Genomic DNA, 16,156 nt, shown 5'->3' with positions numbered 1-16,156 from the left:
ATGGGGGAACATGGGAGGAGGGGAGGGAGAGGGAACTGGGATTGACATGTAAAAGAAGCTTGTTTCTAATTTAAATTGAAGGAGGAGGAGGAGGAGGAAGATGAGGAGGAAGAGGAAGAGGAGGAAGGTAGCACTGAAAGGCATCCACAGCCAATCCCCCACCCCAAAAATCCACCCTTCACCCACCTTCTAGTGGCACAAGACACTGTGGCTAAAGAGTGTGTTATCCTGGTATCCTGGAAGTCGGGATCCAATGAATAGCATAAAAATCACACCACACAGCAAACCTCACACAAGAGATTTATTGCAAAAGATCCAAGAGGGTGAATACCTCTGCTCAGAAACGGCAAAGAATTGAGAAGGAGGCAGGCTCTATATAGGGTTTCTTGGGGGCAGAGTAGGCAGAAGCCTTTGTATAGGATTTCTATGGAGGCCTGGGATTGGTGGGATTCTGTGGCCTGACCATGGGCCTGTAGGATGGAGCTAGGTCACCTGCATCTCAAGATGCTAGAAATGGCTTTTGTAGTCCTTAGAATAGTCTGGGGGTGGAGTCTAACCATTAGTACCTCAAAAGGCTTTCGGAGAGGAAGACTGAACTTCCTCAGAACAGCACTCCTAGAGAAAATAAGCTTGATTATTAAGCTATCAAGTTTTCCCTGGTCACTGATTCTGCCATGAAGACAGAAATACCACACTTAGTGTTCATTGTGGATGATCAAATAGGCTATGGAGCTGTGCAACAGTGGTTCTCGGCCTTCATAATGCTGCAACCCTTTAATACAGTTCATGTTGTGGTGACCACCAGCCATAAAATTATTTTGTTGCTGTTCCAGAATTGTAAACAGCTACTGTTACAAATTGTAATATTAATAATTGAATGCAGAATATCTGATGTGTGACTCCTATGAGTCATTCGATCCCTGGGTTGAGAAGCACTCCTCTACAACATTAATGAGGCCAAACCCAATATTCTGGGCAGGTCTGATACAGGGAACAGAATATGTTTTAACTAGCTCTGGATCATGATGCTTTGAACACTGCCAAAAAGTTAGGATCACCTACATTGAATCTAGCTAGCTAATTCTATGCTTTCTCATCATAAATTCTAAATACTTACTCTGATACTCCTAGGCTTGTAGAAATTTAATCAAACAAAAACAATGTCTTTGACCAACTATGCCACAGAATATGGGTTCCTATCTGACTCTTATTGGGGGCATGGGAACTCTCAAGAGGACTCAAACCTGAATAACCCATTTTTTTTTCTTTCGAGAGAGGATTTCTCTGTGTAGTTTTGTAGACCAGGCTGGCCTCGAACTCACAGAGATCCACCTACCTCTGCCTCTCGAGTGCTGGGATTAAAGGCGTGCTCCACCACGGAGTAACTGAATAACCCATTTTCTAGTTTGACTTATAACAGTTTGAACTTCACAAGGATTTGTTCGTAACTTAAAACTTTGTCTCAGAATCTTTTAAGTTTTATTTGGTCAGGTTAGAAAAGCTTCTCTTGTTATTATGTACTGACCAGTTAATATTAGTGCAAATTTACACATTCTATTAGCATCTGATAATGACAAAGTAGACTCATTTAAAGTTTTTACTTCCTATAGTAGAGCAATCTAGACTGTGGCAGTCTCCTTAATTGGCTTTTGGTTGTCTGTTACCTTGGGACATGGTTGGGTTTCATTTCTTATATTAATTTTATGTGTTACCACTGGTGCTATGGTGCTATGTAAGTACTTGTTCCCTTTCTTGGTATTATTTGTATTTTCTTCAAGACTACCTGACTTACTCAGGCATCTTCTTTTTCTACATATAGTGACAAAGAAAAATAAACTACACTTTATAAACACACACACATAAATATATATATTTAATAAAGAAATATAAGGGGCTGGAGTGTAGTTCAATGCCTGGCTAGTATGTATAAAGCTTTGAATTCAATCCCGAAGCAGTAAAAGATTAAAAAGAAAAATTACACATGTATTAACAGGTCCTTACTCTCAAGTCACAGGAACTTTAAAGGGTCTTATTATAGTCACTTTTGTCTTGAGACAAGCATTTATACATTTAGTATTTTTTGAGTGTTATTATGCGCTTTTTAGAAAATATACTTCCATGCAAAATCATAGGGTTTCCCCCTGTATTTAAATTATCACAGCTTGGCTAGCAGAAGCAAGAACAGATTAAGCTTTTATTCCTTCAGCACTGTCCATGGACATTTTGAAAAGGTCTTTGCTTTTCACCAATGCCATGTTTCAGATATATCTTATCATCATGCTTCAAGACAGACCAGTAATCCTGTATTTAGAATTCAAAGATCCATAGCATTCATACATCATTCAATAAATGTTTATTAGAAAAAATGAAAAATAACATGGATTAAAAATTAGGTACTAGAAGTACATGTATGGGTAGGTAATAGCAAAAAGAGTAATATACAGTATGCATTTATAAACTTTAACAGTTTTTTTTTATCATGTCCTTGTACCCATTTCTTACAACACAAGGTATCATTGACTACTCTGCATATTTACTCCACTGTCAAACAGTAGGCAAAATATTCACTCTGAGGAAGTCACTAGGCAAGATACGTCAACATTAAATGGGAAAAATAATGAAATGGATATATGCAAGACATATGTACATTTTAATAAGATCATGAACAAAGTAGTTATTATCAAATATAAATCCTCAAAATTAGAAGTGAAAAGTAGACATCTATAACAATAGATACTGGCTGCAATGCCGTTTCTCCAAATGGCAGTCTAATCACAATTAAAGGTCAGCAACAACTTAATTTCATACTTAAAATGCATGATACACTAGCATTGTTGTAAATAAATCTGTATCAAATGAGGTCTTCTACTCTTAAAGACTCTCTTATGCATTGCTGCTCATGAAGCATACCTCTAGTCTTTTGGTGGCTCCATAAAACTTCAGGGTGAGGAAATAACACAGAGAATGCTGGGAATTCTTTTCTAGTTCTAAAAAATAAATTAACTAATTAATAAAACAGACTTTTAAATGGAAAAATTAATTGGTTACACCATTCTATTATTTTTACAATTTACTATCAATTTGTTAAAGTGAATCCAAAATTAACATTAAAAAGGCTAATGGATAAATAATGGATAAATTCAGAGATATAAAAACTAAACTGCATTTAGGTTTGAAAGTTACCTACTAAATTAGAGTGGCAAGGTCAAAAAAATTGATTTGGCTACCTTCAAATATACTGTTCGGCGATACAGTTTAGATGTAAGTAGGAGTCATGTGAGAAGTTCCTCAGATTATTTGCTTTTATATTTCACAGCAAGTAAAGATGGGGAGCAGAAATTATTGAAATGAAGGATTAAAACAAAATAAAGTTTCTGTCAAATCTGCAATTTTGATCCTCTACTTTTGGGTACTAAAAGTTCATTGAAAAAAGCAATCAGCCAGCTATTTTATTTCTTCAGAGTAATTTATTGCATAAATAAAGGCATTTACCTATTTAAAATAAAAAAATCCTCTTACTTCAGGTGTTTTAATAATAGTTTTTAATGTATTAAGCAAGACTATTGAAATCCTAATTTCAATTGTTCAAACCAAAAGTGGTTCAAACCTAATTGTTCAAACCAAAAGTGGTCAGTAGAAGTTATGTTGAAAATGTAGATTAAGTGCCTCAAACAAAATGATAGTTTCTGTGAGGCCAATACAAAAGAATGTTCAATTTGAGAAGAATAAACTAATTGAAAACAAAACAAAACCACAGTTTGAATCAAAAGAACTTCCTTCTTTAATTACGAGAATTGTATTAAGAGTGTTAAGACACTGAATACATGAAAGCCTCCATAAATATTAAAACTAGCTTTGTTAAGCAAGACTACAAACAAATGTCCAAACTAATGAATGATTCAACAAATCATAATAGTTATACAATAAAATATTACATAATTAAAAGCAGTTAAAGTACATTAAGATGGCATTTTTTTTTTTTTTTTGAGACAGGGTTTCTCTGTGTAGCTTTGGAGCCTGTCCTGGAACTCACTCTATAGACCAGACTGGCCTTGAACTCACAGACTTGCGCCTGCCTCTGCCTCCCAAGTGCTGGGATTAAAGGCAAGCACCACCACTGCCCAGTGATGGCGAATAATTTTGTGTACTTTTTTTTAAAAAACAAAAGCACACCACACACACACACACACACACACACACACACACACACACACACACAATAAGATGTTCCAAAATGTTGACAATGGTTCTCTAAGCACTAGGTTATACGGTATAGTCTTCCTTAGCCTTTTCTTTTTCATTTCTATAAATGAAATTATATTACTACTTGGATAAAATGAGTACTTTACAATAATAGTTCTTAAAATTTTGGATATCTGGACTATTACACTCTTGATGATCCCAATGAACTTTTGTTTATGTGGCTAATATAGATTTATATTTAAATATAGAAATTTAAAAATGCTGTATTTGTTAAGTTTTAAATGACAGTAATAATTCAGTAATGTATTAGAATATTTAAATGAAAACTACATTATCTAAAATTAAAAAAAATGAAATAGAAGATCTGTGGTTGGGCTTGGCAGAAAGACACTCAGCAGTTAAAACACTTGTTGCATAAGTTTGAGGACCCAAATGTGGGAGAGTTTTCTTCTATGATTTTGTTGAATATATTTTCTGTGCCTTTGAACTGGACTTCTCTTTCTATTCCTATTATTCTTTTTTTTATTCCTATTATTCTTAAGTTCAGTCTTTTCATGGTGTCCCAGAATTACACCTGACTTCTCAATGGAAACATTGAAAGCCAGAAGGTCCTGAACAGACATTCTGCAGACACTAAGAAACCATGAATGCCAGCTCAGACTACTATACCAAGCAAAGATTTCAATCACCATAGACAGAGAAAACAAAATATTCTGTGACAAAACAAGACAATATCTACCCACAAATCCATCCCTACAGAAAGTACTAGAAGGACAACTCCAACCCAAGGAAGTTAGTTGCACCCATGAAAACAGAGGCAACAGATATCTTCACACCAGCAAAACCCAAAGAAAAGAAAGACACTACAACTACCACCACCAAGACCAAATATAACAGGAATTAACAATCACTGGCCATTAATATCTCTTAATATCAATGGACTCAATTCACATATAAAAAGATACAGGCTAACAGAATGGATATGAAAACAGAACCCACATCATTGTGCTGCATACAAGTAAAACACCCCTATCTCAAAGACAGGCACTACCTCAGAGTAAAGAGTTGGGAAAAGATTTTCCAATCAAATGGACCTAAGAAAGAAGCTGATGTAGCTATCCTAATATCTAATAAAATAGACTTCAAGCTAAAATTAATCAAAAGAGACAGAGAATATCACAGGAAAATCTAGAAAGATGAAGTCTCAATTCTAAACATCGATGCCATAAATATAAGGGCACCCACATTTGTAAAAGAAACATTACTAAAGCTTAAATCACACATCAAACCCCACACACTAATGGTGAGAGACTTCAACACCCCACTCTCACCACTGGACAGGTCTCTCAGAGAGAAACTTAATAAAAATAAAAAACTAACAGATGTTATGACTCAAATGACTTAACAGACATCTACAGAACATTCCATCCAAACGCAAAAGAATATACCTTCTTCTCCTTACCCTATGGAACCTTCTCTAAAATTGACCATACACTCAGTAACAAAGCAAGTCTCAACATATACAAAAGAAAAAAAGTCAGGGATGGTGATGCCTCCAGAATGTCCTAGAATGTTGCAGAAGAATGTACAATGTTTATTGTACAGTTGTTTTGGCTGTCCTAGGTCTTTTGTTTTTCCATGTAAAGTTGAGAATTGTCCTTTCAAGGTCTGTAAAGAACTGTGCTGAGATTTTGATAGGGATTGCATTGAATCTGTAGATTGCTTTTGGTAAGATTGTCATTTTTACTATGTTGATCCTATCTATCCAAGAGCATGGAAAATCTTTCCATTTTCTGGTATCTTCTTTAATTTCTTTTTTTAATGACTCAAAGTTCTTAACACACAGGTCTTTCACCTGTTTGGTTAGAGTTACCCCAAGATATTATATGTTGTTTGTGTCTACTGTACAGGGTGATATTTCTCTGATTTCTTTCTCAGCACATTTATTGTCTATATATAGTAGGGCTACTGATTTTTTGAAGTTAATCTTGTATCCTGACACTTTGTGAGGGTGTTTAGCAGCTGGAGGAGTTCCCTGGTAGAATTCTTTGGGTCACTTATATAGACTATCATATCATCTGCAAATAGTGAAAATTTGACTTCTTCCTTTCTAAATTGTATCCCGTTGATCTCCTTTAGTAATGAAAACAGCTTGGTATTGGCACAAAAATAGACACATAGACCAATGGAATCAAATTGAAGACCCTGATATTAACCCACACACCTATGAACACCTGATCTTTGACAAAGAAGCTAAAACTATACAATGGAAAAAAGAAAGCATCTTCAACAAATGATGTTGGCATAACTGGATGCTGGCATGTAGAAGATTTCAGATAGATCCTTTATCTATCACCACGCACAAAACATGTCCAAATGGATCAAAGACCTCAACATAAATCCAGCCAATCTGAACCTCTTAGAAGAGAAAGTGGGAGGTACCCTTGAATGAACTGGTATAGGAGAACTGGTATATATGTATAGCATAACACCAGTAGCACAGACACTGAGATCGACAATTAATAAATGGGACCTGTATCGATTAAAGTCTCTTTATTCAAGAAGACACCAAGGCAAAACACAGGCCAGAGCTAGGTTATAGAACCCAGCAAGCGCGGCCAGAACAAAAGGGGCCAGGGTCCCCACGTGCAGCCCCTTAAGAAGCTCCCTTATGTCACCCGGCTTTCCTTCACCACGCCCTTATGGGCGAGTCCCGGGTCCACCTGGTACCTGTCCCAGGACTATTGGGCGGGGCTAGGGTGTCTCCCTACAGGGACCTCCTGAAACTGAGAAGCTTCTGTAAGGCAAAGGACACAGTCAACAAGACAAAACGGCAGCCCACAGAATGGGAAAAGATATTCACAAACCCCACATCTGACAAAAGACAAAGTAAGAAATGAAAGGGGGACATAATAGCAGACAATAAGGAAATCCAGAAAATCATTAGGTCATACTTCAAGAACCTGTACTCCACAAAATTGGAAAATTTAAAAGAAATGGACAATTTTCTGGATAGGTACTACATACAAAAATTAAATCAAGACCAAACAATTTAAATAGACCTATAACCCCCAATAGAAGCAGTCATCAAGTTTCCCACCTCCCCCAGAAAAAGCCCAGAGACAGTTTCAGTGCAAAATTCTACTAGAATTTCAAAGAATAGCTAATATCAAAATTCCTCAGGTTGTTCCATACAATAGAAACAGAAGGAACATTGCCAAACTTTTTACAAGGCTATAGTTACCCAATCCACACAAAGATGCAACTAAGAAAGAGGATTACAGACCAATATTTCTTATAAACATTGATGCAAGAATGCTCAATAAAAATACTGGCAAACTGAATCCAAGATAAAAAAAAAAAACAAAAAGAAACAAAAGAACAACAACAACAACAACAATAACAAAAAACCATCCACCATGATCAAGTAGGCTTCATCCCAGAGATTTAGAGATGGTTCAACATATGAAAATCTGTCAATGTAATCTACCACATAAATAAAAGTGTCTGCAAGACATCTGTCCAGTTCTTCTGGTTTTTAGAGTCTCCATTGAGATACTGGGTGTAATTCTACCAGGTCTGCCTTTATATCTTTCAGCTTTTAATATTCTCTCTTTGTTCTTCTTGTTTAGTGTTTTGATTATTATGTGGTGCAGGGACTTACTTTTCTGATCCAATCTACTTGGTTTTCTAAAAGCTTTTTGTACCTTTATAGGCATGTCCTTTTGTAGGTTAGGAAATTTTTCTTCTATTATTTTATTAAATATATTTTCTGGAGTTTTGTTTTGTTTTTGTTTTGAGCTAGGACATTTCTTCCATTCCTTTTGTTTGTTTGTTATCATAAGAAGATAAGGTTTTCTTATTCAAGTACAACATGAATTATAAGAATTGTTTTTACACTGGTCTTTCCACAGATTTCTTGGATGTTTTGTATTAGGAATATTTTAAACAACATTTTCTTTGACTTATGAATTAATTTGTTCTATTGTATCTTCAATGCCTGAGATTCTCTCTTCTATCTCTTGTATTCTGTTGGTGATGCTTGCATCCATAGTTCCTGTCTACTTACACAGATTTTTTCCATTTTCAGAATTCCCTCAGTTTGTGTTTTCTTTGTTGCCTCTATTGCGATTTTCGGGTCTTGAACAGTTTCCTTCACCTGTTTGTTTTATTTTTCTTGGCTTTCTTGTCCTTCTTTAAGGAATTTATTGATTTCCTCCAATTTTTTGTCTTTTCCTTGATTACTTTTTTTGTTTTTGTTTTTCAAGACAGGGTTTCTCTGTGTAGCTTTGGAGCCTATCCTGGCACTGGCTCTGGAGACCAGGCTGGCCTCGAACTCACAGAGATCCACTTGCCTCTGCCTCCCGAGTGCTTGGATTAAAGGCGTGTGCCACCAACGCCTGGCTTTCCTTGATTACTTTAAGGGATATTTTTTAATTCCCTCTTTAAGGATTTCTATCATCTTCATAAAGTTGTTTTTAAGGTCGTTTTCTTGTGCTTCAGGTGTGATGGAATATTCAGGTCTTGACGTTACAGAATAGCTGGGGTCTGGTGTTGCCATATTGCCCTGGCTGTAGTTGATTGTATTCTTACACAGGTGTTTACGCATCAGCATTTGGGATTATTATAGGTCTAGGTGCTGAATTCTGAGTTTGTCTTTGTTGGATAGGTGTTTTGTTCCTTGGTTTCTCTTTCCTCTTTGGTCTTCTGGTCTTTGTGGCCTGGATTCCTAGTGGCTGGCATGACCTCTGATCTAGTAGGGAGTCTCAGTCCAAATTGAGGGCTGTCCTTCTGGAGGTTAGCCTGGTCTTTGGTGCAGCAGAGGGTCTCTGATCTGACTTGTGTGGCCTGCACCTGAGCATTGGATGTCTGCCAGAGTTGGGGGCAGGGCCTGTTCTTCTGACTGGTCCAGGACTGCTGTCTTAATCAAGCATTGTCCATAAAACTCCTACCATCACATTGATATAAATTTCATGTACACCAAATCCATGGCCTCTGGAGAGAAGAGGATTAGGGAGAATGGAAGAGGGATGTAGGAAAGAATGTTGGTTGCCTCAAAGCAGCCACACTATGTCTGTACCCAGAATAGATGCCTCCCCAGCTCCCTCCCCCTCCTTTCACACCTACATCCATCAAACACATTCTTTAAGTAAAATTAGCATCATTTCCTTTTTACATTTAACACATGGCAGTAAAAAAACAAGATGACTACTACTAATGTTTGGCGTTGCTGCCTTGGTTTCTTCGAAGGCCATTAAGCATTTTACTTGTTATTGCTAAGCACTGTTGGTGCAAATGTAAACCCCATGGAAAGAGGCAAATAATATGTTAGTATTGTTTTGGGTTTTTTTGTTAGTATTGTTAATAAAATAGTTTTTCCAGGCTTCCTAAAAGAATCTCAGGAACTACCAGGGAGTCTACAAGCTGTATTTTCAGAACCAGTGTTTTTCTAGAACTAGGGGAATATAAAGTTTCATAACTCCAAAAACTGTACAAATCCTTCTTTTATACTATGCTATAAATTCACTGTTTAAATAAGATTAGCAGACAGAAAAAGTTACTAATTCAAGTTTTCATATGAAATTAAATTTATCTTAAATACTTATAAAACAATCTATATTTACCCCACTAACATTCTATAATATCTAATTTAAGTCTTATAAAAGCACTCAGCAGTGCAAACAGTAACAAAATAAATACCCTATAATATAATCAAGCCACAAGTCATTATACTTAACTGTAACAGAATTTGATTTTGTGTTGCTTCATCTTGGAAATCCTAAGGGGGGAAGAAAAAGAGTAAGATTTTTTCCAAACTAAGGAACGATAATATAATGAAACAAACAAAAAGGCGTAACACTCCAGAAAATTCTTACATTAGCGTTTCTTAGCTTTTTAAATTTTTTGAGATTATAATATAATTACATCATTTTCCCTTCCTTTAAACTCTTCCTTATAACCCTCTTTGCTCTTTTAAATTGGTGGTCTCTTTTTCATTAACTGTTGTCCTCTCTCTCTCTCTCTCTCTCTCTCTCTCTCTCTCTCTCTCTCTCTGTGTGTGTGTGTGTGTGTGTGTGTTGTTGTTCTTAAAGGCACAAATATAGCATTCTCAGTTTGTATAATGCCACCGTGTGTTTGTGTGTGTGTTGTGTGTGTGTGTGTGTGTGTGTGTGTGTGTGTGTGTGTGGTCTTAAAGGCACAAATATAGCATTCTCAGTTTGTATAATGCCACCATTTGGTATTGAACAACCAATAGGTGTGCTCTTCCCTAGGGAAGTCTATCTCTCCCACTCTCAGCATTTCTCATTACCTGTAGTTCTCTGTATAAAGGTGAGGCCCTGTGAGTTTTTTTTTTATTGTGGAAAAATATACATAAAGTGCCATCTTAACTATTTTTAAGTGCATAGTTCTAGAGCATTAAGTAACATACATTTTGCATAACTATTACCACCATGCATTTCCAGAACTTTCTCATCTAAAACTCCTCAGCTCAAAGTCCATGTCTTTTAAACACAAATTCCCCATTTCCTTCTACCCTTATTGATGGCAATCTACTTTCTGTCTCTACGAATTTAACTTCTCTAGAAATATCATGGAGTAGGAGCCATACAGTATTTGTTATTTTGTGAATGGCTTATTTGACACAGTATTAGGCTGATCCATGTTGTAGAGTGTATCAGTATTTTCTTCTTGTTTAAGGCTGATTAACTTCCATTGACTATTACTTATCCACTCAGCATTTATGAACACTTGCAGTGCTCCAACCATTTTTGGCTATTGTGAATAAATACTGCTACAGAATAATTCTGCAGTGAACAAGAGTATAAAAACTTTCTTCAGATCCCTATTTTCTCTTCTTTCGGGTATAGATTCAGAGGTGGAGTTGCTAGATCGGCAGCATTCTATTGCTTAAGTTTTTGGGGAAATCACCGTACAATGTACCATTTTCCATTCATACTTGCAAAACACAAAGGTTCCAAGTTTAGGACATCCTTGCTAACCTTTATTTTCTGTTGTTTGCTTCCTGTATAGTCCCCTTAATGAGTGTGAAATGATCCCCCAGGGAGATTCAGTTTGCATAGATTTTTGTGCTTATTAGTTATTTATATATCTTCTTTGGTAAAATATCTATTCAAGTTCTTTGCTATTCCTCTTCCTTTTTTTTCTTTTTCAGTATTGGGGAATGAACCAAGGGCCTCATGTATTCTAGGCAAGCACTCTACTACTGAGCTGTAACCTCAGCCCTCATTTTAGTTCTTTCACCTTCAGTTTTCCAGTATGGGCTTGAATTCACTATAGCCCCAGCAGTCCTTGAATTTGCAATCTTCTAGTCTCAGTGTCCCGAGTGTGAGTAATTACAGGGCTATGCCACTAGGCCTGGCTCTTCTCTCATTTTCTAATCGAATTGTTTTTGCTGCATTGCAAGAATTCTTTGTAGCCTTTCATGCTCAATAGTATCTAATTTTCATTACATCTAAATTACCAGTCTTTCTCTTCTCTATACTTTGAGTGTTATTGAAAAAAAAATCAGTTAAGCCCAAATGTCATGATCCTTTCCATTATATTTTCTTCTAATTGCTACTTAGTTTATACATTTTCCTTAACTTACTTCTATAAAAATAAGTTGTTATTTTTTTCTCATTACTATGACTAAATACCTGACAGAAGCAATTTAAAGAAAGAAAGATATTTAATTTGGCTCACAGTCCAGATGTGGCAGGAGAATAACAGTGGTTGGGCGCTGGGGTGGCAGGAGCTTGTGGCACAGATTGCTTACATTTAGTAGACCAGGAAAAAGAGTGCTGGGAAGAACCTTCTGCTCTCTGACTCACTAGGCTTTACTTCCTAAAGGGTTCCATGAGCTCCCAAAATAGTGCCATCTTCTGGGAACCAAATATTCACGTAAGTGAGGCTTCGCGGGACATCCAAACAATAACATGAGATGTGAGCAAAGAGAGAGGGAAAGGAATTTCACTCCACATGTCCCTCCTCTTCATTCATCTATGATGATTCTGAGGAGCCATTCTTGTCAGGTTCTGAGTCCTCAGTATTCCTCCTTAAGACAAAAATGTACTGTTGTACATTAAATGATTGGCTGATTCTGTTAACTCGCATATCAGACCAGAAAAACTAAAGCTATTGTGTCCTGTTCAAAAAAGATAAAATTCACTGATAAAGTCCTCTTCAGGGAAAGGACAAAATGACATTTTAATATAAAATAAATCGGGTGAAATTTTAACTTGAAAAAGCTTGAGATAGCAAATGCAATTATAAATGTACTATAGCTAGCCAAAGGGAATCAAAATAAAATCTTTCCCCCTTTGTTCTAAGATTTTCTATTACTTCAAATAAAATGTTTCAAAATTTGAAAATAAATCACCTTCATGTTCTCCAATTAATGTTATGCTATTCACTGACTATGCAGCCTACAGACATCAAAGTATCCTTCTACACAAGCTTTATAAAACCTAAGAGACTCAAAGGTTAAAGACAAAATTAGCCTCACCCCAGAATCAGTTCATTAAGAATGTACCTACATGCTTCTAAATACTGCTACTGAGGCAATTAGAATTCCTTCTTGTAGTTCTTAGTCTCATTAATGAAATAATTTAAGAAAGGACTCAAAAGGAAACTTGAAAAAAATGCATTACCATTTAAAAGAAAACCCCTAGAACAGACAGGCTGCAAATCTTAGCAGCTGAGCAGAGCATAAAGAATGGGGATAAAGTCATGTGTGAGATAAACTAGTATAGAGGTCAGTCACACAGCATAAAAGGACCTTTGGAAGAGTAAGAAAGCCCAGAGCACAAAAACAAATAACTAAACATTCTTAGGTTCTGAAAGAAAAAGACAAGAAAAGAAAAGAAGTCAGTCTGTCAGACAGATTCAGACAAACTATATGGAGCTCATAGGGGCTGTGCCAGGACATGAGAATTCTGGAAAGGAAAAATACAGTATTTCATTAAAAGGCTAATTCATTATCCTGCCTATCTCTTTAGCATTGGGTAAGGTGAGCCCACCTTCCTAGTTCTGGCTGAATGCCAGATGCCAGCCCAGTTTGGATTAGCTTTTATGTTTTGAGTAGTTTATAAGGTAAGGTCTCCACACAAGCCAGAGAAATAGCTTCTCTATGGGCCCTGAGGGGCCTAAATTAAGGCTACTGAAACAATATTTTTGCATCTCACAAAACAATTCATTCAGATGCCTGTCTTGTCCATTTCACTTATCTTCATAAAAGGCCAATGGATTTTCCTATGGCGGGCAACTACTCATGATCATTCCCACATGAAGTAATTACAAAGACACTATTTTCTATTTCTCCCCTCCACAAGCAGCAACTCCTTCAAGAACTAAAGACACTAAATACAATGGTGACTGATGTTATCTATTTATCAGTTAACAAACTGGAAGGATACACTTCCATCCGTTTTTTTCACAAGAGACCTAAATTGCTATCTGTTCCTTTTATATACATGACTACATTTTTTCTAGCTCCTACATCTTCATATTTTGATCAGAAATTAAAATATATAGGTGTCTTACTGTTTATTTTTTGAAAATAAAATGTAAGAGATTAGGTTAACTGAATTAATTTGGAGGATCTAAGAAGAGGCAAATCTGCTTATGTCATTAACTAAAGAAATTACCCTTTACTATGTTGTCACTCTCTTCAGCTCTTCAGATAGATTACTGAGATTGGCAAAGCCAGTATAAACAACAAAAAAAGATCAGAATAAATACCTTGGTTCTCCATGAAAACTCAGTATCTCACATAAACTACCGTCACATGCACTAAAGAAGATTATTCATAACAGATATTCAGTATTTTATTTACTAAATCATGGATAGTATTTCCCTTACATATATTTCTCTTGGACTGAGGAGTCTAAATTTGGTGATTTTCATGTAATTTTAAAATATTAAATTAAAAATATTCTAAATATACATATGACTGCTCATTAGGGGCTATTACCTGTACACACAGTACCATCTATTTATTGCTTCAGTATTAGTAAATGTCAAATGGTTGCTTGACATTTCACTTGTTAGCATTCAAGAATAACTTAAACACAAAGTGATTGAACTAGAAATGTCTTAGCTCAAGTTAAGCCAGGTCCCAAAGCCCTGTTTTAATGCTACTACTTTCCAGAAATATTTCTAAGCTACTGCAAGTTCCTGGCAGCAAGGGCAACTCTAGGACTGTAAGAATTAAATCAGGATGAGCTCCTGAGTCAGAAAAAGGACACTAATAGTATTAATGACAATCCTGGTGAGTCAAAGTGCTCCTTGTTCAATGACAGAGTGTTTGTTACTCAGCATGCAAAAGAATACAAATTAAATCCCTAGCACCACTAAATAAATAAGCAAATAAGTAAATAAATAAATAAATAAATTCTGGTCTCAGCCAAGCTACCCTCATTTAAATGTCTACCCAGATAGATACCTAGTGATCTAGTCAAGTTAACACACAACATTGACTATCATGCCAACTACTTGGATAGATACATATATTTCCAATTTTCTCTCTAAATTTCTCACTAAATTCTTCAAACAAAGTAAGAACTTAGGCACACAAGAACGTAAAACTATGTCATGATTTAAACCTGAATGTTCCACCCCTTCTCACAGGTTAAAGGCTTGGTGCCAGCTGGTAGCACTATTAGGAAATAGTGGCAATGTAAGAGGCAGGTCTATTATAGGAAGCAGTCCACACCTTTGAAGAGTGCATTTGGCTCTTCCTGGGTTCTGTCTGCCTGTCCTAGATCCCCACTTCTACTCTCACTCTTTCTCAGCTGCCATAAGTAAGAGCGGCTCTACTGTGCTTATGTTGCCTGCCATAGGTCTATAGGGATAGAAACACAATTCTGGACACTGTTGACCTAAATAAATACTTTGATTTGACTTTCTCAGACATTTTGCCACAATGATAAAAAGTTAATATAAACTGCTTGTCATATAGTAATACAGAGATTAAACAAGGTTACTACAATGCCGAGCAAAAAGTAATGAGAATGAACTAATATAGAGCCTGGTATCTGTATTTTTTTAATTAGCATGATAGACATCAAACCACAGATCTTCCTTCCCAGTCTGTCCTCATCTATAATAGCTCATCACATCCAAAATAAGTCTTCTTTGAAGTAAACTGCCGTCTGGTATTTAACTTTTTAAGTAGAAATTATTTTAGAAGTCTGATTCAAGTTATAAAAATAGTATTTTTTCTTTTAAATAACTCTGGGGAAACATTTTATTTTTTATTTCTGACACATAAAATTCCTCTCAGATAGTTAAATTTCTAAAGGCATCTTTTGATAGAACACAAAGCTGGATGAAAGTAGCAACATGTAAAGTTTACTGTAGCCCAAAACAAATGTGGGCATAAAGTAAAGTTAAAAGAGGTCTCTACTTTTCCAGTAAAACATTTAAAAAGAGGGAAAATATTAATTATTCATTATCTTTCACATCCTAATTTTAGAATGAACATATGGCTAATTTACTATCTAATGATAACCTCTGAAAGGCACCTTCACTAACTTGGAAGCATCTAAGGCAATTGTGCCCAAATTGCTTATCACTGGAAATGACCTGGGAGACTCCAAAATTGGACATGTCCAGGTTCTACCCAGTACAGGTGTGGCAATCCATTATTTTTTAAAAGTTACTCTAAGTACTATGATAATCAATGATTCAAAACCATATTCTAAGGAACAATCAAGGGGCTGGTACAAAATCGCATCGCAAATGCTTATCAAATAAGTAGGAAATTTTTCAGAAAGGCTAGGAACATAGCTTACTGCTACAGTACTTACCTGTTGAGGGTAAGGGTTCAATCCCCAGAACCACAAGAAAAAGGAAACATACATATATGAATATACGTATTCGTATGTACATACATAATTTCTTATTTCAGTTACAGAAGCTAGCTAAAAAACTAATTTTTGTTTCTTTTTTT

The 16,156-nt window shown here is 35.9% G+C and overlaps 1 protein-coding gene across 1 annotated transcript in view; it reads right to left on the bottom strand.

The window, feature by feature from the left end:
- Ankrd31 (ankyrin repeat domain 31) overlaps positions 1-16,156 on the bottom strand; it is a 128,821-nt gene that overhangs the window by 103,123 nt on the left and 9,542 nt on the right. The window contains exons 4-5 of the mRNA XM_035438778.1: positions 9,942-9,982; positions 2,911-2,987 (exon numbers count right to left, since the gene is read on the bottom strand). Coding sequence (XP_035294669.1) covers positions 2,911-2,987; positions 9,942-9,982 — 118 coding nt within the window. The remainder of the gene's footprint in view (positions 1-2,910; positions 2,988-9,941; positions 9,983-16,156) is intronic.

This window comes from Cricetulus griseus, chromosome 2 (genome assembly GCF_003668045.3).
Source record: "Cricetulus griseus strain 17A/GY chromosome 2, alternate assembly CriGri-PICRH-1.0, whole genome shotgun sequence".
NCBI classification, from domain to species: Eukaryota; Metazoa; Chordata; class Mammalia; order Rodentia; family Cricetidae; genus Cricetulus; species Cricetulus griseus.
This window is presented reverse-complemented; position numbering and strand designations above follow the sequence as displayed.